A 24183-nucleotide genomic window follows, 5' to 3' on the forward strand; every position below is an offset into this window, starting at 1 on the left:
GTTAATACAGTACTGTATTTTGATTAAACAAACACCTAATAAAATGATCAGACTCAAAATCGCGATATTTCCTAGTTTACGTAAATGGATGAACTATTTTTCTTCCCTCCTATACCTAATAAAGTGATTTGTTTGTATATTACGCCAGTATCACCGAACTCCAGTAGTGGAAGGGTGTAGCAAACGGCGTTGATCCAGGGGTATAGGCAAGTTAATATTAAAAGTGTTAGTAAAAATAAAATGATGTCCCTGTACAATATAAATGAAAGAATTGTGAATTTTAGAAATAAATAGCTAGAACACGTACAACGTATGCCAGAAGAAAGATACCCAAGAAGGGCTTTGAGGTATAAACCAAGAGGGAGAAGAAATACAGGAAGACCTCATAAGAGATGGATAGACCAATTTGGAGACGCAACGGGCTGATTAGTCCAAAGCATGCACTAGAAGAAGAAGAAGAAGAAGAAGAAGAAGAAGAAGAAGAAATAATTTCTTGCCACAGAACGGACGGGGTCGTTCTTCAAGAATTAACCGTCGCTAATAAAATTGTAATTTATGATGCGGGCGAATGTCGTCAATGCAGCACCCCTCCAGTATCGATACAAACTCGTGTGCCTATATTGTAACTACATATTTCAACTGTGACGCATTTCAGTTGGTACGTACACACGTAGCGAACGAATGACGAAGCGAAGTTTTGCTGTTTGGAGCAACACACAAATGGTCAGAGAACATTGTTATCCACTATAATCGCAAATGAAGATTTATTATAGCAAGTCCAGCAGTTAGTACAGGCAGTCTAACAAAAATAAAAGGCGATGGTGACAGATGCCTTATACGAAAGTCGTAATGGGTACAGGCTTGTTTGATGTTTAGGCCTAATGATTTACACTAAATTCAATGGGATAGTTTTAGGGCTTCCGTAGAATTTCAGCAACAGACTTTAAGATTTTAGTCTACTATGCAAAATAGGTAAAAAAAATTGTAAGCGAAACAAGGCTGGCGAGAAGCAATACCTTTTCAAGAAAGACTAGCACTAACACTTCAATATTTCACAACAGGAGATTCGTATGTGTACAAGTTTGATGTATTTATTGTAAGTTTCGAAACAGTTGAGTTCCATGATGTTTCTAAAAATTTCCTGGTCCCCATGCAATTCAATAAGGTTGATCCAGGGCTATATTTATAATTTTTGCCGCTCTGGAATTGTTTTGAAATTATTGTAAAGAACACAATATCAACAATGGAAGAAGAAAAATACTGGATATAACAAAATCATTAAAGTCCAAAAATTAATTTTTATAACCGAACGAGCTCTTTAAATTTCGGGTATTTAACCAATAAGTTACCAATTTTTGCTCAGAACAGGTATCATTTTGCTTACAGATGTCATGTAAACATGAAGCAACTTAGGAGCTTCAATTATGAAATAAAGTCTTGACTGACATATTACAGTTTAATCAGACAACCGTACTCATTAGTTGGTTAATTACATATTGTTCGGATATAGTATAAAATGCCTATTGTTACATGTATAAAAATTAATTTAAAATTTTTGTCATAAATGCGCGCGTGTATAAAATTTCTCAAATTTTCACAGCTCGAGTAGGCTACGGTGCTAGTCTAAAAAATTTGCCGCCCAGGGCCACAGCCCATCTATACTAATAATAAATCTGTAGCCGAAATTTTTCTGGTAATTTTCGATTTTCCAAAAATAATTGGTCCTAACATATACAATTAACCACCCTGAAACCGAAAATCCCTTTTTTGAAATTTATGTTTGTATGTCTGTCTGTCTGTCTGTCTGTCTGTCTGTATGTTTGTTACCTTTTCACGCGATAATGGCTGAACGGATTTCGATGAAAATTGGAATATAAATTAAGTTCGTTGTAACTTAGATTTTAGGCTATATGGCATTTAAAATACATTATTTAAAAGGGGGGTTCTAAGGGGGCCTCAATTAAATAAATCGAAATATCTCGCTTATTATTGATTTTTGTGAAAAATGTTACATAAGAAAAGTTCCTTTAAAAATGAGTTGCGATAAGTTTTATTCCTTGAAAAAATTTTGATAGGACTGATATTTAATGAGATAAATGAGTTTTAAAATTAAAATACCTGCCATCTAAGGCCGTGTATTGAATTAAAAAACAAATGACTTCGTCTATAAGGGGCCTTGGACAACAACAACCGAAAGCTATGAAAGATAGCCTACAGATAATGTTTCTGTGTTTGTATGAAGTAATATCGGAAGCTAAATTAACCGATTTGTATAATTAATTATTAATTCACCATTGGAAAGTGTAGTTTCTCTAGATGGACATAATGCTATAATGTTATTACAGTAACTTCTGAGTGAATCGAGGACAGGTAAGATTAAAATAGCTTCTTATGCACAGAAAACTTGATAGGCTATTCTGTACATTCGTTTCCTGTATTTCCTAAAACAATTTTTATGACAAAATGAGTGGTCTCTGGATCAAAATGATCGCATTTTAATTATGAAAATACAATTTAAATTAAGTAACATAATAAACGATTTATCCTTATATCAAACACGAATGTTCCCTGGATCAAATGCCCTATTTTAATTATGTAATTACTTTATATTTATTTCTAACGGGTGCAGCGGAGCGCACGGGTACGGCTAGTGAGTTAATATGGCCCTGGGTTGATGACTCCAGTTTTGCCGTACTAGTGCCGGTTGACGAAATTATATCAACCCCTGCGCTCTGCTGCTACAACGAACTACGAACAAGCAACAAATCTCGTTCCCAACGAATGCGGACTTACTTTGATGTATCGACAAGCGACGGATCACTTACGAAGGCAAACCACATTCGTTCGTTGTTCGTTCGCTTTCAGTTTCTTACAACTCTTCGAAACCGACATCAAGCACTTCTTTCTATCCCTCATCATAGAACGTCTTTGTACTCATCTTTCTATACTGTAGAAATACCTCGCCTCTGGAATTCGTTACCTAATGACGTCAGGGACTGCCGGACTTTATCACAATTCAAAATTAAATTGGAAAATTTCGTCTTAGTTCATGTTTTTTAGGTATTGCTAGAAGTGTTGATTTGTTTTTTTTTCTTTTTATTTATTTATTTTTAATCTAGATTAAAATTGCAAGTTTCTTGTTTAAGCTATGTTAGTTAATTAGTTAGGATACAATTAATTATGATACTTAATCACTCATTTAAAGTTTGTGTGACTGCAACCTGTGTATATTTTTGTGTGGCTTTATTTTGTTTATAGTGTTTTTTTTTCTCTCTCTCTTTATTCCTTGTGTAGCTTTATTTTGTATATAGTGTATTTTTTTTCTGTTTATTTCTATTATTGTATTTGTATTCCTGGTGTTGTGGAAGAGAAGACCTGATGGCCTTAACTACACCAGAATAAATAAATAAATAAATAAATAAATAAATAAATAAATAAATAAGCAAGTAAGTAAATAAATAAAAAAATAAGTGTGTATGCATCTTACATAGGTCCCAATGCTGAACGAACCACAGTGGTGAAGTACAGATATGCTGAGCTTTCAAAGAAAGCACTACAAGCAAGCGCCTACGAGGCTTGTGTTCACGCATGCGCGCAGACAGTGTGTACCCAGCGCCATGGATCGTGCTTCGCTTTTTCGCACGGGGCTTAATGAAGAGCGTCGTTCACTACACCAAGTGTAGTCTGGAGTTTGGATGAGCTAACACAGCATGCCGATGTGCTATGGAGCCCAGAACAGATCTGGATTCGTAAGCAAAGGTTAACGTTTGGACGTGTCTTCATTGAGTGAAATGTATAGTGACATTATGGACACTCTGTATACATTTCACTATTAACACTCATTTTATACATCTGTACCGTTAACCCGTCGCTCCGTGTGGCGGAACACAGCACAGACGCCGTCCTTCACGCAGATACATCGACTGACTGATACAGGGTGATTCAGTGACTATGTGACAAACTTTTAGGAATGATAGAGGAGACAATTATGAACAACTTTCATATAGGAGCCTATGTCCGCAAACGTTTCGTTTGGTAGTAAAAAGCCAAGATATGTTAGTCAATGTAACCAACTAGAATCGAACTTAAGGCCATCCTTTTGAAGTTTGGTTGCAGAGGACTTATTCCTGTGAACGTTCGTGATTTCTCATAAACATGGTATAAGCTAGTTGGCATCGCAAATGATATTTTGATTGATTAAACCTTGCAACTTGCTGATGTGCTTTTCATTTATGGAAGAGCAAAAGGAAATGGAAGGAAATTTCCAAGGTTTCATCGGTCAAAATATAATTTACTATGCCGACTAACTGATACCATGTTTATGAAAATCGCCAACGTTTGCAGGAACAGGTCGTCTGCAATCAAATTTCAAAAGGATGGCCTTGAGTTCGATTCTAGCTGGCTACACTGACTACGCTTGCAACTACGAAACGGAACGTTTCCGCACATAGATTCCTATGTGAAAGTTGTTTATATTGATGACCTCTATCATCCCTAAAATTTTGTAACATAGTCACTGAATCACCCTGTATGTTCCCATTTCTGTAAATAGCGAAGTAACATTAGGACGGTTACAGGCCTAATACACGAATAGCTGCCTACATTAATTAGACAGCACAATTCATACAAATCAAGTTGTATAATTTTCCCATTATATAAAAATGTATTTCGTATGAAATCATGAAATCTAGACACGATGTCCTCTTCGGTAAGACACTAATCGAGGATGTTATCAGCAACATGGCGACGACCTGAACATGTCGAAAAGTGAAGTTCATGGATAATCCTAATACACACGGCCCCCCTCCCCTTCCATTGTTGATTAATTCCAAGTTATGGCGTCAATTCTATGATTCTCGGTTGTCCTATCTGATATAATATATTATTTCTTCTAGGATTGCCATACGTCCAGAATTTCCCGGAACCGTATCTGAATCGACATTTGCGTTCCGGCGCCCCGAACATAATTTTCGGACGCACAAATGCCCCGTATTACAAGGAACAAGAAAAAAAAATAGCCTTTACTTTCTTATTACACGATATTTCATTCGCTTCAATTTAAGATATGACAGCTCAAAAGAGTAAAATTAAAGAACTTTAACACGTACAAAATTGGAATTAAATTCACTATTCAACTAGTTTCATATTGAAATCATATTGAAACTGTTTCATTGATATGTCAGGGACAAAGCGTTTCGCTCAAGTAAAGGTATTTAGCTTCTCGTTTTCAACATTTGTCCTCATATCACGCTACAGATATTCGTTCACAACACCATATCACACTCTCCATTCCTAAACACAGAACATCCTCCTACTCTTCATCTTTCGTCTCTGCAGCTCATCTCTGGAACTCTCTACCACAACATGTCAGAGACTATCGGACATTATCTAGTTTCAAAAATGAACTAAAATTGCACTTTTCCAGTTCAGATTCCATTCAATTATAAGCCATTTTCTCTACGACAGTTTTGTAAATAATATATTTTTCTCCCTTTCCTGTTCATCAACAGTGAACCCCCTTGACTCGCAGATGAATTTGTTATCATAGCCTATTTATTATGACTTTTATTTAAATTTAGATTTTTTTATTATCATATTACATTGCATTTGCTGTATAATTCCTTACATTCCCTGTTAACTATTTGTACTAATTGAGTTGCTAAAGGCAGTGGTTCTCAACCTTTTTTGACTGACGACACACTTTACCGAACGTCCACGATATCGCGACAACCTTATTTGTTTTTTATTAGTAATAATGCTAATATAATAACAACAAACAGTCACAATGACTTTGAAAACGGCAGTTCTAAATGTCTTTTTAGTTTATTGGGCACCATCGACTGATTGGACAAAACATTTCCGCATATAAGACACTCGGGATTTTGTTTATATTCATCTCCACGCCACGTAAAACCATACTGCAAGTATTCATCACTATATTTACGAAACGCAGTACGTTTTTGTGAACACTGAGGGAATTTTCGCTCACATTATTTGAATTGGCACTGCTGTGATCTAACCCAGAACTCGATTCAGAGTGTCTTTTTCGAATTCAAAATTTGTCCAAGATGAAATCTAAGTAGTGCGACTATTTTTATCAAAAGTGCTTTATCACCCGCTCACACGTATTAATACTGAAACTGACCAATATGTTCTGACGATTCTAAACTCTGTTTATTACTAAGTGGGAAGAGAACGAATTACAAAGCATTGTTGCAGTGTTCTCTTTCATTCGAATTATCGCCAGGCAGAAAAATTGAACTGAACATTGTTGCAAGTCTTCATATTTCATTGGTAAAGTCTGTGTCAAAATAAAATGTACCATATCAAAGACTTCGTTGTAAATAAAAAATGCGTTGTAAAGAGACTTTCTGGATGGCATAAAATTTATTTTTCAATTCCAAAATTTCGCGACACACCGGTTGGAAACCCCTGGCTTATGGTATATTTCAGTCTTCAGATCTGTATTTTACTTTTTTCTTTTAGCCTATAGTATCATCTTCATTTTGTACAGTGTCAACTCCTGTTATGTTATTATTTTCTGTAATATGTTAGTATTTTGTTCATTCGCGTTTTGTTAAATTTCACTGTTTGTGTACTTTGTAACTGGTAGAGTCTGAGAGAATGCTCTATGGCCTTAACTCTGCCAGTATGAACGAATGAACGAACGAATGAATGAATGAACGAACGAACGGATGAATGAACGAATGAACGAACGAACGAATGAACGAATGAATGAATGAACGAATGAATGAATGAACGAACGAACGGATGAATGAATGAACGAACGAATGAACGAACGAATGAACGAATGAATGAATGAACGAACGAATGAATGAATGAACGAACGAACGGATGAATGAACGAATGAACGAACGAATGAATGAATGAACGAACGAACGGATGAATGAATGAACGAACGAATGAACGAACGAATGAACGAACGAATGAACGAATGAATGAATGAACGAACGAATGAATGAATGAACGAACGGATGAATGAACGAATGAACGAACGAACGAATGAACGAATGAATGAATGAACGAATGAACGAACGAACGAATGAACGAATGAATGAATGAACGAATGAACGAATGAATGAATGAACGAACGAACGGATGAATGAATGAATGAACGAACGAATGAATGAATGAACGAATGAACGAATGAATGAATGAACGAATGAACGAACGAATGAATGAATGAACGAATGAACGAACGAACGGATGAATGAATGAATGAATGAATGAATGAACGAACGAATGAATGAATGAACGAACGAATGAATGAATGAACGAATGAACGAACGAATGAATGAACGAATGAATGAATGAATGAACGAACGAATGAATGAACGAATGAACGAATGAATGAATGAACGAATGAACGAACGAATGAACGAACGAATGAATGAATGAATGAACGAACGAATGAATGAATGAACGAATGAACGAACGAATGAATGAATGAACGAATGAATGAATGAACGAACGAACGGATGAATGAATGAATGAATGAACGAATGAACGATCGAATGAATGAATGAATGAATGAATGAATGAATGAATGAATGAACGAATGAATGAACGAATGAATGAATGAATAGAATGAACGAACGAATGAACTAATGAACGAAGGAATGAACGAATGAATGAATGAACGAATAAACGAACGAATGAACGAATGAAGGAACGAAGGAACGAATGAATAAATAAATAAATAAACACACAAATAGTGGTTATTGTCATTGCTGTGGTACTGTACTATTTTTATCCATCTGCCTCTTACTTTAGAGTTTGAAATTTGAAGTTCGTTTTATGTAGCAATACTGCCTTATACTAAATTTCTTTGTAATTTTAGAATCTCTATCCGCAACAATGTTAAGAAGAAAATTACGTTTCTTGTTGGCAACCTCTGTCCTTAGATTACAAATTATACCGTATACGCAACAGTATACCATAAGGTTTTGCAAAATATAGACAAAAAATTATGAAGTGGAAATATAGTATGCTGTATAGCCCTATATGCTACAGATAAATGTGTATAATGGCAAATAATAAAATTTTGATTAAAGATGTTTAATTTTTCCTGCATGCAACAATGGCCACGTGTTTTCGTTGCTAATGTACGGAAGTTTATTAATGTATTTTTACCCCCTTTTCATGTCGCGCATTTTAAGTGTGAAAGTAAACTATCCCGAATTTTCACTTTTTAAATATGGCAACCCTAATTTCATCCCATTTAGAAATCCTGCAGTGCATGGAACTGATCATGTCACATACATTGAGCTTATAATGTTGAGACCACTGGTCTGGTCACATAGGCAGTGTTGTTGGCAGGACTGCACGCCAGTTTCCTGCAGGAAGTGGCCTTCCTGTGCACCGACCGGTTACTAGCTTCCTAGATTGTGAGATTTGCATTCTCCTCTTTGTGCTCCGAACCCTCCACCTGGCAGGAGAAAAACGGATCAGCCTGAGGGCGTCGAATGGGGCTCAACTTGGATTCCTATCGTGAAAAGTAATGTTACGGCATTCCGTGTTGCAGGCTGGTTACAGCGTTCTTCACAAGCATTCCGTTTTTAAACGGAAACGGCAGAAGATGTGCAGTGTAAGAGTGTAAGAAGATTTCGATCATATAAAACGTTACTAAAATATATAAAATAATGTGGCTAGAACCACAAACTTGAACTGAACTCTTGTACAAATGCACACTTCACCGCATTTCCACGACACGCGCCAACACACAATCAGCCGAATGCTGATTTCCAATAAAGGCTGGTCCACAATAAACCGGGAACGGAAACGAGACAACGAGAACGAAAATATTGTCAAAATAAATGTATTTAAATGTGACCATTCACAATTGACGAGAACCTTACCGGAGCACAGGAACGGGAACGTGCATGTTGGCCACGTTTTATCTTTCCCGTTCTCGTTTCCGATCACAGCATTCTAGATTTATTCTATTGCCAGCAAAAAGCTATTTGGTGGTATATTTTGTAGCAAGGAGGCCGTGACATAATGCCTTCTTCATCCATTGCTTGTTGTAGAATTATTTTCAGTATGTGACCAGACTATCAACTGAATTGAATTCTTAAATAATCCGCGCCACGAATTTTGAAGTTGTGTTCATGTTGGCTGTCATTGGTTATTATCAGGGAAAGGATTTATATGTAAATACATATTTACTTATAAAGCTAATATAATTTATATTTTGCATTATCTTTATGTTTCACAATGTGTAGGGTTGAAAAATCCTACTTTTATTTTCCATATTTTTCCATATTTTAGAGTTTAGTACATATTTTCGTTAATTTCCATATATTTTCCATATTTCATATAAAACAGTCCATATTATATTAGGTTTAACAATAAAACAAAACAAAATTCCATTAACTTTTAAAAATACATTTCAACAATAGAGATTTAAACACATGTTCAGTAATCCCTTTAACATCAGAGTTATTTGAAAATTAGCAGTCCTATCAACAATGGGAAAGTAAGTTACAAAACTGTATTAATTTAATTTAAAATTTTTAACAGACTTCAGTTGTGCAGCTCAACAGTTAAATGCCAGTCAGAGTACACATAGGTTCAGTTTTGTAAATCATACTATAAAGACGGTAAATATGCCAAAAGTACGTCATTCAGTCAATTTAAAATCAAAACTAACAAGTTACATTTCAGAATTTAAAGAAGATGGTTTATCAACTGACAATAAAATATTATTTTGTAATTTGTGTCAGTGTGCAGTATCATCTACACAAAAGTTCCTGGTGCAACAACACATTACAACTAGTAAACATCAGGCCAACAAACAACTAAATTCCAAGCAGAGACAATTGTTTTTAACACAACCAACAACATCGAATGTAAGATCTGAGTTTAACATCGACCTGTGCCGTTCTCTCATCTCTGCTGATATTCCTCTCTACAAACTAAAGAATAAGGTCTTCAGGGAATTCCTTGAAAAATATACTCAACATACAATCCCGGATGAGTCAACACTTAGGAAGACGTATGCTCCATCCATCTACGATGAGACAATACAGAAGATAAGAGATGAAATTAAAGATAGTTCAATTTGGGTTTCCATTGATGAGACTCCCGACAAAGAAGGTAGACTTGTTGGTAATGTAGTTATCGGTTTGTTAAGTGAACAATATTCTGAACGAATTCTTTTACATTGTGATGTTCTAGAAAAGTGCAATAACAAAACTATAGTTAAACTGTTCAACGAAGCTATGGGTATCCTGTGGCCAAAGGGTATTATGTACGATAATGTGTTATTCTTTATTAGCGATGCTGCCCCTTATATGGTCAAAGCTGGACAAGCATTATCTGTTGTATATCCTAAATTGACTCATTTTACTTGTGTGGCGCATGCATTTCATCGTGTGGCAGAAGTGGTCAGAGACAATTTCCCTAAAGTAGATTTGTTGATTTCATCAGTGAAAAAAGTATTTCTCAAAGCTCCCAGTAGAGTTAACGTGTTGAAAGAAATGTACCCTGAAATTCCATTGCCACCAAAGCCAATTTTAACTAGATGGGGTACATGGCTAGAAGCAGTTGAATATTATGCCGAACATATAGACTCTATTAACAATGTTCTCCTTGCATTGGACTCTGAAGATGCAGTCTCAATTGATACTGCGAAAACAGTTACCTGTGACATAAGTGTGAAGAATGACTTAGCTCACATTCAGCATACATTTTCATGCATCATAAAAACGCTCAAAAGTCTCCAAAATAGGCACCTTTCACTATCTGAAAGTTTTGAAATTATAAATAGTACTGTGGAACAACTGAATCGTGGTAGAGGTAAAGTTGCAGATGCAGTAAGAGCTAAGGTGGACACTGTACTTTCAAAAAACCCTGGATATGAAGAACTACAAAAGGTTGTTGCTGTGATGAGTGGTGAATCAACAGTGAAGATTAACTTGGACTTATCCCCAGCAGACATTGTGAAATTGAATTATGTACCAGTTACTTCTTGTGACGTCGAACGCTCTTTTAGTCAGTATAAATCTATCCTCAGAGACAATAGAAGAAGATTCACTTTTCAGCACTTGAAAGAAATGTTTGTAACCTATTGTTATGGTAACAGACAATAAAAATTGTGTTTTGTTGAAACTACATTGGAAGATAAGGTACGTCCATTATATTTTTTGTTTAGTTTGATTAAAATGTACCAATATTTAACGTACATAGTCATTTTTTTATAATTTTAAGTCCATATTTAATTCCATATTTTGGTAAAAATCCATATTTAATTCCATATTTTGGTAAAAATAACTACATATATATTTACATATTTCATATATTTTTAGTCCATATAAATCCGTTCCCTGGTTATTATACACAAATGACATTGGAATACGCAGGCTTAATATCGTTATTGACATGCATATCGATATGCATACTCGTTTTCGCTCTTTTTTTTTATTGTGAATAAAAAATCTTCAAGTTCATGTTCCCCACTTCTCGTTCCCGTTCCCGGTTTATTGTGGACCAGCCTGCAGTCTTATGTGCTAATAACGAAGATGCAGGTTTCTGAGTACTTGCGTGTTCTCATATTAATATATTATGTACAGCACCTCTTAGGTTTCCATGCATTACATCTACTTCTCACTCACTTATCTTATCTAATTTGTGGTTTCTTTATGTTTGAAAACAGGGTTGTACTGTCTGCCAATGAAAGGAAGGCATTTAGTTTGTATTCCGCTCAGTTGGGGTGTACTAGGTGTGCTATTGTTCGTGGAAACAACACTCTCCAAACATACAGAATGATTCAGGGTCCTTGCGTCAAACTCGAAGGGAGGACCACTTCGTTCAGACAAACCGTTTTCTCCGGCGTGTCGTTTCCGAGGTATGCATCCCTGTTTAGGAGGTAATCATGTCTGTTTAGGAGGTAATCATGTCTGTTTAGGAGGTAATCATATCTGTTTAGGAGGTAATCATGTCTGTTTAGGAGGTATGCATCCCTGTTTAGGAGGTAATCATGTCTGTTTAGGAGGTATGCATCCCTGTTTAGGAGGTAATCATGTCTGATTAGGAGGTATGCATTCCTGTTTAGGAGGTAATCATGTCTGTTTAGGAGATATGCATCCCTGTTTAGGAGGTAATCATGTCTGTTTAGGAGTTAATCATGTCTGTTTAGGAGGTAATCATGTCTGTTTAGGAGGTATGCATCCCTGTTTAGGAGGTAATCATGTCTGTTTAGGAGTAAATCATGTCTGTTTAGGAGGTAATCATGTCTGTTTAGGAGGTATGCATCCCTGTTTAGGAGGTAATCATGTGTGTTTAGGAGTTAATAATGTCTGTTTAGGAGGTAATCATGTCTGTTTAGGAGGTATGCATCCCTGTTTAGGAGGTAATCATGTCTCTTTAGGAGATATGCATCCCTGTTTAGGAGGTAATCATGTCTGTTTAGGAGGTAATCATGTCTGTTTAGGAGGTATGCATCCCTGTTTAGGAGGTAATCATGTCTGTTTAGGAGGTAATCATGTCTGTTTAGGAGGTAATCATTTCTGTTTAGGAGGCAATCATGTCTGTTTAGGAGGTAATCATGTCTGTTTAGGAAGTATGCATCCCTGTTTAGCAGGTAATCATGTCTGTTTAGGAGGTAATCATGTCTGTTTAGGAGGTAATCATGTCTGTTTAGGAGGTAATCATGTCTGTTTAGGAGGTAATCATGTCTGTTTAGGAGGTAATCATGTCTGTTTAGGAGTTAATCATGTCTGTTTAGGAGGTAATCATGTCTGTTTATGAGGTAATCATGTCTGTTTACGAGGTAATCATGTCTGTTTAGGAGGTATGCATCCCTGTTTAGGAGGTAATCATGTCTGTTTAGGAGTTAATCATGTCTGTTTAGGAGGTAATCATGTCTGTTTAGGAGGTAATCATGTCTGTTTAGGAGGTAATCATGTCTGTTTAGGAGGTAATCATGTCTGTTTAGGAGGTAGTCATGTCTGTTTAGGAGGTATACATCCCTGTTTAGGAGGTAATCATGTCTGTTTAGGAGGTATACATCCCTGTTTAGGAGGTAATCATGTCTGTTTAGGAGTTAATCATGTCTGTTTAGGAGATATGCATCCCTGTTTAGGAGGTAATCATGTCTGTTTAGGAGGTAATCATGTTTGTTTAGGAGGTAATCATATCTGTTTACGAGGTAATCATTTCTGGTTAGGAGGTATGCATCTCTGTTTAGGAGGTATGCATCCCTGTTTAGGAGGTAATCATGTCTCTTTAGGAGATATGCATCCTTGTTTAGGAGGTAATCATGTCTGTTTAGGAGGTAATCATATCTGTTTAGGAGGTAATCATGTCTGTTTAGGAGGTAATCATGTCTGTTTAGGAGGTATGCATTCCTGTTTAGGAGGTAAGCATGTCTGTTTAGGAGGTATGCATTCCTGTTTAGGAGGTAAGCATGTCTGTTTAGGAAATCTGAAATTTGATACAGTATTTCTTACTATCATCAGGTGAACAATAACTTTGTGAATCTAATAGTGTATCTGGTAAGTGGCAAATAATATTAAACCCAGAACTGTTGTCAAGAACATTTTTCGTTTTTATTATAATGACAGCTAGGAATTTCGTATCGTAATTCGGAGTTGAACTTGGACTGCAACGCAACCGAATGCATAGCAGCAGAGACGTCAACATTTAACGAAGAATAACCAGGGAAAATAAACGTGTTATACACTGCTGTTTGCATGATTATTTAATAACAGATGACTTTACTTTTTGGAATCATGTGTAGTATTAAAATTATGTAAATAATACAATAATAACAGAATAGCTCACTTTGTTCAGAACCTAAAATCTTAACACAAATTAACAATATTCTTCTAACTGTTCACGACTGTACACAATGCCACTATGCGCTGTTATGTACCGTCTGTAGAGCTGAGATCTACTGCTTTGGTATGGACTTCCCACCTATGGTCACTATGGTGATAATAACACCGACTGCAGCGCCTTGCTTACGTTCCACACACAAGATGGCCACCTGGTGTCTCAACATTAACTTTACTTCTACAGTACATTAGTTACTCAAGAAGGCCGTAACAGAACATGTACTCCCACACAAGTAGGCTGATGTAAATGGCATTAAGTTTTGTAACGAAATTCAGGAAATAGTATCATTATTATTATTATTATTATTATTATTATTATTATTATTATCATTATTTAATATCATCAAGAAATCGATCGTCTGGTTCAAAAGTGCGACAATTCAAAAAAACAAGTTTTGAGATATCTTCAGTTGAAAGTTTCAAATAAATCACCTAGAAAGAACAGATTTCTGGTTCATAACCACGACAATTAGAAATGAGTCAGTATTCAGGACGAGTTTATCACAATCTTTCAGTTCATTATTAATACATTTCGAAATGTACTAATAATGAATTAGTAAAGTCCATAGTTATAATTAGGCCTACTTCTAAAGCAGTTTATTTCGTTTTTTTTTTCTTTTCGGTTGTAAATATGACTTATCTCAATATTGAATCGGAAAGAGCTCCGAAAGGGGCTTCCAGTAGTATAAATAACTAAAAAATGGCAATTTTTGAGTTGTCGCACTTTTGAACTGGACGATCGAAATGTTGAAATTGGACTGTTTCAGAACAAAAAACTGTGCTTTAGATATTCTGCATAGCTAAGTGATGTGAAATCGGCTGTTGAGTGGCAAGGGCCTCTTCCATCATGTTGCAGGCCTTACCAGCTATGCGATGGGAAGTGTGCCGCACAGATAATACCATGAGTTACCACTTAATGACTCTTGTACGCTTTCTTATATTATCTATTTCCACTTCTCTCAGGTTGGCGAACAGCTGGACAGTCGGTTCTAATTGTAATTATTCGCCGCGATAAGATAAGCTTCAGATTACTGTGATAATTGCGACTATGATTTTCATTTTCTGGTCAGACAAAAGTACAGATATCGGTACGAGTGCATTGGCATCAGTGGCGTAGCTGCAGACTTGGAGGACCCCGCAAATATTTTAAGTGGCCCCTACCACCACTTTTCAGATCAACAGGTGACACCTTTACCTACACACACAGTACTGGAAATACGTAACTCTATATACAAAATACAGATTAAAAATTCATTTCTGGTTAAATTTTATAAATGTAACTATAACATTTTTCATACTATAAATTTGTTCCTTGTTGCTTTCACCCCAGCTGAATGATCCACTACGCCTACTGACCCACGGTGCTTCTCGGATAGCTTTTTACTATTTTAAGTTTTAAAAATAAATGCTCCGCACCGGTCAGGAACGTCAAAGCTGTACAAACTTACGGAGAACTGAATTGAAGGAAGTGATTTTTCACTGTAAGAAGAGTGGATAGTTCACTGATCTCTTACTAAGTGCTGATCGTATACTTGAGAAATATCTCGCGGAAATGCTGAAGAAACGTCTTCGTTGTACGTGTTCTCGATCTCTTTACTCTATTTTTTTTATTTTATTGGGTTATTTTACGACACTGTATCAACATCTTGGTTATTTAGCGTCTGAATGAAATGAAGGTGATAATGCCGGTGAAATGAGTCCGGGGTCCAGCACCGAAAGTTAACCAGCATTTGCTCGCATTGGGTTGAAGGAAAACCCCGGAAAAAAGCTCAACCAGGTAACTTGCCCCGACCGGGAACCGAACCCGGGCCACCTGGTTTCGCAGCCAGACGCGCTGACCGCTACTCCACTCTTTACCCTATGTAGCAGTTACATGTGACAGTTTCTTTTACATCTGTTGTAATCTGTATGTCGCTCTTTACAACTGCGCGCATGTAAATCATTAACAATAATAAGAAGTTAAATAGAATGCTGTTCATTTAAGTTAATGTGAAGAAGGTGCTTCTAGCCTGTTTCCATATCAGTCATAATAAATAAATAAATAAATGAATGGATGGATGGATGGATGGAGGAGGGACGAAGGGAGGGAGGGAGGGATGGATGGATGGATGAAGGAGGGAGGGAGGGAGGGAGGGATGGATGGATGAAGGAGGGAGGGAGGGATGGATGGATGGATGGATGGATGAAGGAGGGAGGAAGGAAGGGAGGGAGGGATGGATGGATGGATGGATGAAGGAGGGAGGGATGGATGGATGGATGGATGGATGGATGAAGGAGGGAGGAAGGAAGGGAGGGAGGGATGGATGGATGAAGGAGGGAGGAAGGGAGGGATGGATGGATGGATGGATGGATGAAGGAGGGAGGGATGGATAGATAGATAGATAGATAGATAGATAGATAGATAGATAGATAGATAGATAGATAGATAGATAGATAGATAGATAGATAGATAGATAGATAGATAGATAGATAGATAGATAGATAGATAGATAGATAGATAGATAGATAGATAGATAGATAGATAGATAGATAGATAGATAGATAGATAGATAGATAGATAGATAGATAGATAGATAGATAGATAGATAGATAGATAGATAGATAGATAGATAGATAGATAGATAGATAGATAGATAGATAGATAGATAGATAGATAGATAGATAGATAGATAGATAGATAGATAGATAGATAGATAGATAGATAGATAGATAGATAGATAGATAGATAGATAGATAGATAGATAGATAGATAGATAGATAGATAAATTATAATGTCTTGCAATACTTCTTATATAAAACAAATGTAACAGCTACATTATTCCTATTCCTAAAGCACGTGCCAGCCACATGAAAACAATGTGACAGTTTCTTTTCATCTGAATTGTTACCCATCATACTGACCCAACTATACTTTAGTAATGTACGTATATTTATCTGATTACTGAAATAACAAGGAATTTTGAAATGTTGAAGACAGTTTGCTCCATGACACCACAATCCGACCACTTGAAACTCAAACAACGCACATAATAAAGGCAGGTAGTAAGTACTTGATATCCTCCTTTCAAAGCTCGTTAGAGAAAGATTTTTTAATAGATTGTTTTCCTTTTGTAGCCCCAAATATTTTCCTAAGAACCTTATTCTCAAACACCCTTAACCTATGTTCCTCTCTCAAAGTGAGAGTCCAAGTTTCACAACCATAAAGAACAACCGGTAATATAACTGTTTTATAAATTCTAACTTTCAGATTTTTTGACAGCAGACTGGATGATAAAAGCCTCCCGACTAAAATAATTGCATACTCGTATGTCGAGTATAACAATACAACTGTTATTGAATACATCATAGTTTCGTCATTATTTTATTACGAAAGGTAATATCTATCTATCCATCCATCCATCCATCCACACAGATTAACAACAGATGTAAAAGAAACTGTGACATTAACTGCTGCATTGGGTAAAGAGTCCACACCTGTGGAGTAACGGTTATCGCGTCTGGCTGCGACACCAGATGGCCTGGGTTCGGTTCCCGGTCGGGGCAAGTTACCTGGTTGAGGTTTTTTCCGGGGTTTTCCCTCAACCCAATACGAGCAAATGCTGGGTAACTTTCGGTGTTGGACCCCGGACTCATTTCACGGCATTATCACCTTCATCTCATTCAGACGCTAAATAACCTAAGCTGTTGATAAAGCTTCGTAAAATAACCTGCTAAAATAAAACATACAAATGTGTGTCCTGTAAAAGTAATACCAACTTGTGTGTCAATGTACGGAATGGATTTGTTTGTTCAGTGTACAAGATAAATTGAACTGTCGAAGATAGCCGTTATTGTTAGCAGTTAGTTAACCAGAGGATAAAGGCAGACATTGTCAGAAAAATAACTTGTTAAACATGGAAGCTTATTTCTTAGCAGTTAGTGGGGGTGGCAGTCCACCGCTGTGGAGTAACGAGCGGGCCCGGGTTCAAATCCTGGTTGGGGTTTTCTCTTAACCAATTAGCAGCAAATTCTGAGCAATCTTCGCCGCTGGCCCCTGGACTCATTATACCTTCATTTCACATCAGTACCTGCTGTAACATGCTCTATTTTCGCAGTTAAAAACCTGAGTGCAGGCTTAGAGGCTTCACTCACTGGCAGGCTCTGACATCGTTCCTTCTTTTTCTTTTATTTTTTTTTTTCAGTTTGTTTATATACGCTTTAACCTCTGTGGTCATATCGTGTTTTTAGGATCTGTGGGTATAACAGTAGGCTGTTATTACTAGATGGCTTGTGTTCATGCAATAGATCATAGATTTTGATTAATGTTTATGATATTGGTGATTGAGGCAGTGATGAATCATGGTACGTAAATTTCCAATCGTGACTGAGGGAAACCGTGAAAACCCCTACTCAGATTGGTCGACCACTGGGTTTGATTTTTTTTTTAATTTTATTGGGTTATTTTACGACGCTATATCTACATCTAGGTTATTTAGCGTCTGAATGATATGAAGGTGATAATGCCGGTGAAATGAGTCCGGGGTCCAACACCGAAAGTTACCCAGCATTTGCTCGTATTGTGTTGATGGAAAACCCCGGAAAAACCTCAACCAGGTAACTTGCCCCGACCGGGATTCGAACCCGGGCCACCTGGTTTCGCAGCCAGACGCGCTGACCGTTACTCCACAGGTGTGGACACGGGATTTGAACTTGGGACCTCCCGAGAGCGGGTCCCGAACGCTACCGTCTGAGCCCGGTGGGTCGTTCTAGTGCTAAACTTGGCAGTTGTCAGTATCGATTACGAGTGCGCGCGCACCCTCAGTGTCCTTCATTTTGCTTGGCCACGCAGCGCGCCGGCGGGAAGCAAGGATCCAATGGCAGTCGCATGTTTAGCGAGCACGCATCTCAGTGCTTGTGTAAGTGGTGCTTTATCAAACATCGAGGCTAGTGACTAGCTATATTATTTAGTTCATGTTCATGTGAAGTGTTTTAATATAGCAATCCTAAACTTTGATCCAGTTCACTATGAACCAGCGTTGTATCACACTGAATTGCTGGGCCAAACATCTTAACTGTGTGTTGGTGGAAGCAGCCATTCAGTGCACTTGGATATGAGGGAAGAGTGATGATCAATAAATCAGAGATGGCCACGCCACAACTTCTAATCTGGCACAAAACTAAGGATTAGGTTCGTCATTTCCTGGCATATTGGTACAAGTGTCGTTTGCGGCTTGCGAAAAGGACCGCAGAATTGACCTGAAGTACAAATGATACAGTGCGTGCCCTAACATTGACCACTACATGCATACACCTGAAAGAATAATAATAATAATAATAATAATAATAATAATAATAATAATAATAATAATAATAATAACATAATCACCTGACATAATTAGGAACATAAAATCCAGACGTTTGACATGGGCAAGACATGTAGCACGTATGGGCGAATCCAGAAATGCATATAGTGTGTTAGTTGGGAGGCCGGAGGGAAAAAGACCTTTGGGGAGGCCGAGACGTAGGTGGGAAGATAATATTAAAATGGATTTGAGGGAGCTGGGATATGATAGTAGAGACTGGATTAATCTTGCTCAGGATAGGGACCAATGGCGGGCTTATGTGAGGGCGGCAATGAACCTCCGGGTTCCTTAAAAGCCAGTAAGTAAGTAAGTAAATAATAATAATAATAATAATAATAATAATAATAATAATAATAATAATAATAAGCTTCTTCAGCGATCAATTTGGGTTAAGAGCGCTTAAACTGACAAATATCTCAAGCCTAGGTATAGCCTACAATCCTTGAACTGCCTGACTTACTAGAAGCAAACACTATTTTCTTAGGAAGTTTTAATCATGATGTTTTATCTATTTTCTCTACTTAGATTTTTTGATTATGTCTCGTGACGAAAATATTGTACGAAATGGAAATATAAAAATTGGAGATTTATCCTTCGAAGGGGTGGAGAAGTTCAAATATCTTTGAGCAACAGTAACAAATATAAATGATACTCGGGAGGAAATTAAACACAGAATAAATATGGGAAATGCCTGTTATTATTCGGTTGAGAAGCTTTTAACATCCAGTCTGCTGTCAAAAAATCTGAAAGTTAGAATGTATAAAACAGTTATATTACCGGTTGTTCTTTATGGTAGTGAAACTTGGACTCTCACTTTGAGAGAGGAACAGAGATTAAGGGTGTTTGAGAATAAGGTGCTTAGGAAAATATTTAGGGCTAAGAGGGATGAAGTTACAGGAGAATGGAGAAAGTTACACAACACAGAACTGCACGCATTGTATTCTTCACCTGACATAATTAGGAAGATTAAATCCAGACGTTTGAGATGGGCAGGGCATGTAGCACATATGGACGAATCCAGAAATGCATATAGAGTGTTAGTTGGGAGGCCAGAGGGAAAAAGACCTTTAGGGAGGCCGAGACGTAGATGGGAAGATAATATTGACATGGATTTGAGGGAGGTGGGATATGATGATATAGAATGGATTATTCTTGCTCAGGATAGGGACCAATGGCGGGCTTATGTGAGGGGGGCAATGAACCTCCGGATTCCTTAAAAGCCAGTAAATAAGTAAGATTTTGAGTAACGAAAGCAATATTAATATTTTTGTAAACGAATGTCTTTTTTTTTTTTAATTATAGAATAAGCTGCCAACTATACATCTACTTTGTTATAGCTATTTGTGGTATTTTTAAGAAAAATTTTCCTTCGTGACCTGTAAAAATGTATGTATAGTAGCGAGAGGTGTGAGAGGTATGTTTTCTAACTTTGGTAAGTGGAGTAGATAATCTTAGAAATTAGTGGACTATTCTGTCACGTAGTTATGATGGAATACGTCATATCCGTATCCTATCTAAACCTACAACATTATCAGCATCGACAAAGAATGTCGAGTGTTCACAGCATCGTATGTGTAGCGTGCTCTCTGAAATGAAGAGCTACAGTATTTATTCTGACATGAACTCAAACAGATCTAAATTGACATGAACTCACATCTAAATAGAATTTCACCAACAAAGGGCACACTGCATTATCCGTACTGTTCAACACAGAAGATCAAAACTCTTCGTTGGAATTCACAATTTACTGGGCTATGCGAATATTCAGGGCAGTCCGTTCTTCCTCACTATAATTAAAAACTGTTTCTTCTCGCGGATTAGAAACGAATTTTTGTTACACAGCAGAAACTTAGTTTCCCACTAGAATTCAATTTTTTTTTCTCTAAAGTGAAAGCACGTTTCAACAAAAATAAATTTTTCCGCGAAAGAAATTGGTTCTCTCCCTCCATATTTTTGCATGAGCCCTAGTGCCAAAGCTGACGCCAATTGCCTTCAAAATGTCCTCTACCTATAACGCAACACTTTCTCGGCTCCCTCCTTGTAGTTCACGCCAGATCACTTGCAAACAGAAATTAAACTAGAATTTCTTCAGAATTTAATACTGATTTTTCTCACTGGGGACTAAACAAATTTCCGCAGAACTCAAGTCGATCGCTTCCTCGCCGCTACTCTAAATACATTTCTTTCGGAACTCAAAAAACCTTCTTGTTAGAACTCAAAACTCGTTTAGCCCAGAACAAAAACGTTCATGACAATAGGGTAGTCCTGAATAGAATGCAGACATCATTCCCTGGACGGTTTCAAGGCGGTGTACTTATAAATGTTTTTCTTCTCACTAGAACGGTAAACTCGTTTCCAGCAGGAGAAAAGTCACAATACTCACGCACCTTGCCGGGGTCCTGCACGACGACCCAGCGGCTGGCCGCCTGGCACACGCACGTGGTGTAGGGGATCATCCTGCCTGCACACTGGTCCAGCCGGCCAGGTCGCTGTACCATCCCGGCCAGCAATCAATAAAGCCACACTGCAGCGCCTCGTGCGGCCGCCGCCCGCATCACACCTGAGTCCACGGCAATGCCTGCACTCTAGCTGTCAGTTTATTGTTATCGCAGCTTGTTGCAATGGAGAGAGATACTTCATTCTAAAGTCATCCATCTGTCCAAGAACCAAACTTCCAGAGCCAAGAGTTCAAAGCTTAACGATGTAGAACAGAAAGCACACGTTGTGTCTGCAGCGGCGGATTTTCAGGGCGTGCCTTCCTTAATATTTTGCCAGAACATAATATGATAGTATTAATTCCAGGTGAAATACGATCATAGACAAGTTATAGCAAATGAAGACATTTTTCCTTTTATATTAATTTTACTGTTCAATACGACTAAAGGCTCATTCACAATGAAAATTAAACATAACGTAAGCGTTAACTTATGAATATAAACGTTACGGTAAAATCAAGAAGTCATACCATCATTCACGATGGGAACATAAACATAACAGCAAACATACTTGGTAACCATGGAAACATAACAACGACGCCATTTCCTCATATTCTGTTGTATACTTCAGCGCTCCACGAATGTGTTCTGTTTGCAAATCACGTAAGCATAAGCATGAAAGTTTGGAGTTTGCAAACTTTCATGTTAACATCTTAAGGTAATGTTTATGTCAATGCTTATGTGAATCATTGTGAATGATCCCATTTGGTAGCCTGGGCGCAAACTTCTCTGTTTATGTTACGGTTATGTTTAATTTTCATTGTGAATGGGCCTTAAGATGTAATTTACATCAAGTCGACCACATCCAGTTGGTGGTGCCCGCACGCTATACTGCAGATCAGGGATGAGGCGATATTAGCTCCCAATCACGGTAGAAGAGCTCGACCTTTATCACGAGCGCATAGCGCATCCACTACATAGCGTCGTAACGTAGACATCAGGGATGTACATGCACATGCAGCGAATAAAGGCAGTAATTATTGTAATAACTTGCGTTACTAAATTTCTGGCTATGTTAAATGTTATGTTTTATTTAACGACGCTCTCAACTGCAGAAGTTATATCAGCGTCGCCGGATGTGCCGGAATTTTGTCCCGCAGGAGTTCTTTTACATGCCAGTAAATCTACTGACATGAGCCTGTCGCATTTAAGCACACTTAAATTCCATCGACCTGGTCCGGGATCGAACCCGCAACCTTGGGCATAGAAGGCCAGCGCTATACCAGGTCGACTTTCTGGCTATGTAATAATTACTTAATATATATGTACATATGTAAACAAATCCAAAAGGAGAGGAGAGAACAAAACGAGAAAGAGAAGAAGTTAATTGTTTGTAAACCATTTTCATGTGAAAAGCAGTTGTTTATTCTGTAAATGTTTCACTTCATTGTTTAGGAGGAATTAATAGGGTCTACCTGCTTCACGTGTGTGATCTGTAGTACTTTTGAGCATTTGTTAAAAAAATAATGAGAATAATGATTGAAATAAAGTATATATTGAGTGTGTGGTTGTGGAAATGTAGTCCATACTCTCCAGTCAAGATTATGTAATGAGTTTTCTTAGAGTGATTTGTGGGCTGCACATAACGCGGACAAATAAATTCATTAAATTATGCTATTGAAGAGCCATCGTAATTTTTGGAGCCAATCATTTAAGAGGACACGTATGATTTTAAAACTTCCACAATTTTCATCCAAAATTTGTGAAATGTAAGCTACATAAAGAGATCTACAATACTATTATCTGTACAAAATTTGGTGCCATAGGTCTAATAGTTTTGAAATTATATTTTTAAAAATATATATTTATATTGACTTCACTAAAAGGGTTCTTTGCGCCAAAATTTTCAAACTTTTTAGTTCATATTTTCTCAAAATCTTGAAAATAGGTATGGGAATAAAAATTAATTAGGTTTTAGAGCTCAGTTTAAATAGAGGGACAAATAAATGTTCAAACTTTATGAATTTACCATTAAAAGGTAAAGGTATCCCCGTAACATGCCATGAAGGCACTTGGGAAGCATGCAGGTAGAGCCCCATGCTTTCCATGACCTCGGCACTAGAATGAGGTGGTGTGGTCGGCACCACGCTCTGACCGCCTTTTACCCCCGGGAAAGACCCGGTACTCAATTTTATAGGAGGCTGAGTGAACCTCGGGGCCGTTCTGAAAGTTTGGCAACGAGAAAAAATCCTGTCACCACCGGGGATCGAACCCCGGACCATGAATTTACCATTACAGTATATTAAATTTAATCTATGTGCAACATGGATATTCCGCGAAGGAATTTAATATTTCATACAAATGTTAATTAAATTCTATTTATCAACATTTAATTCACCTCTGTGAGAAGATTCAGACCAATATGACAATAACTGTTGTTCAAGGAGCTTTTTATGCAATAAACTGCTTAAAATTTTAAGCCGTGAAAACAGCATTTAAAAAAAAAAAATTCTCTCAATTCACGCACCGTATGTTTGGCCACAATTC

General features: G+C 37.2%; 1 protein-coding gene across 2 annotated transcripts in view; it reads right to left on the reverse strand.

The window, feature by feature from the left end:
- Nucleotides 1-24183, reverse strand: part of LOC138706776 (uncharacterized) — a 153653-nt gene that overhangs the window by 105533 nt on the left and 23937 nt on the right. The window contains exon 1 of one of the 2 annotated variants that reach the window (XM_069836457.1): nucleotides 21589-21721. The exons of the other annotated variant lie outside the window; for it this stretch is intronic. Coding sequence (XP_069692558.1) covers nucleotides 21589-21699 — 111 coding nt within the window. The 5' untranslated portion in view covers nucleotides 21700-21721. Of the gene's footprint in view, nucleotides 1-21588; nucleotides 21722-24183 lie in introns of those variants that run through there. 2 annotated transcript variants of the gene reach the window in all.

This window comes from Periplaneta americana, chromosome 9, assembly GCF_040183065.1.
Source record: "Periplaneta americana isolate PAMFEO1 chromosome 9, P.americana_PAMFEO1_priV1, whole genome shotgun sequence".
NCBI lineage: Eukaryota > Metazoa > Arthropoda > Insecta > Blattodea > Blattidae > Periplaneta > Periplaneta americana.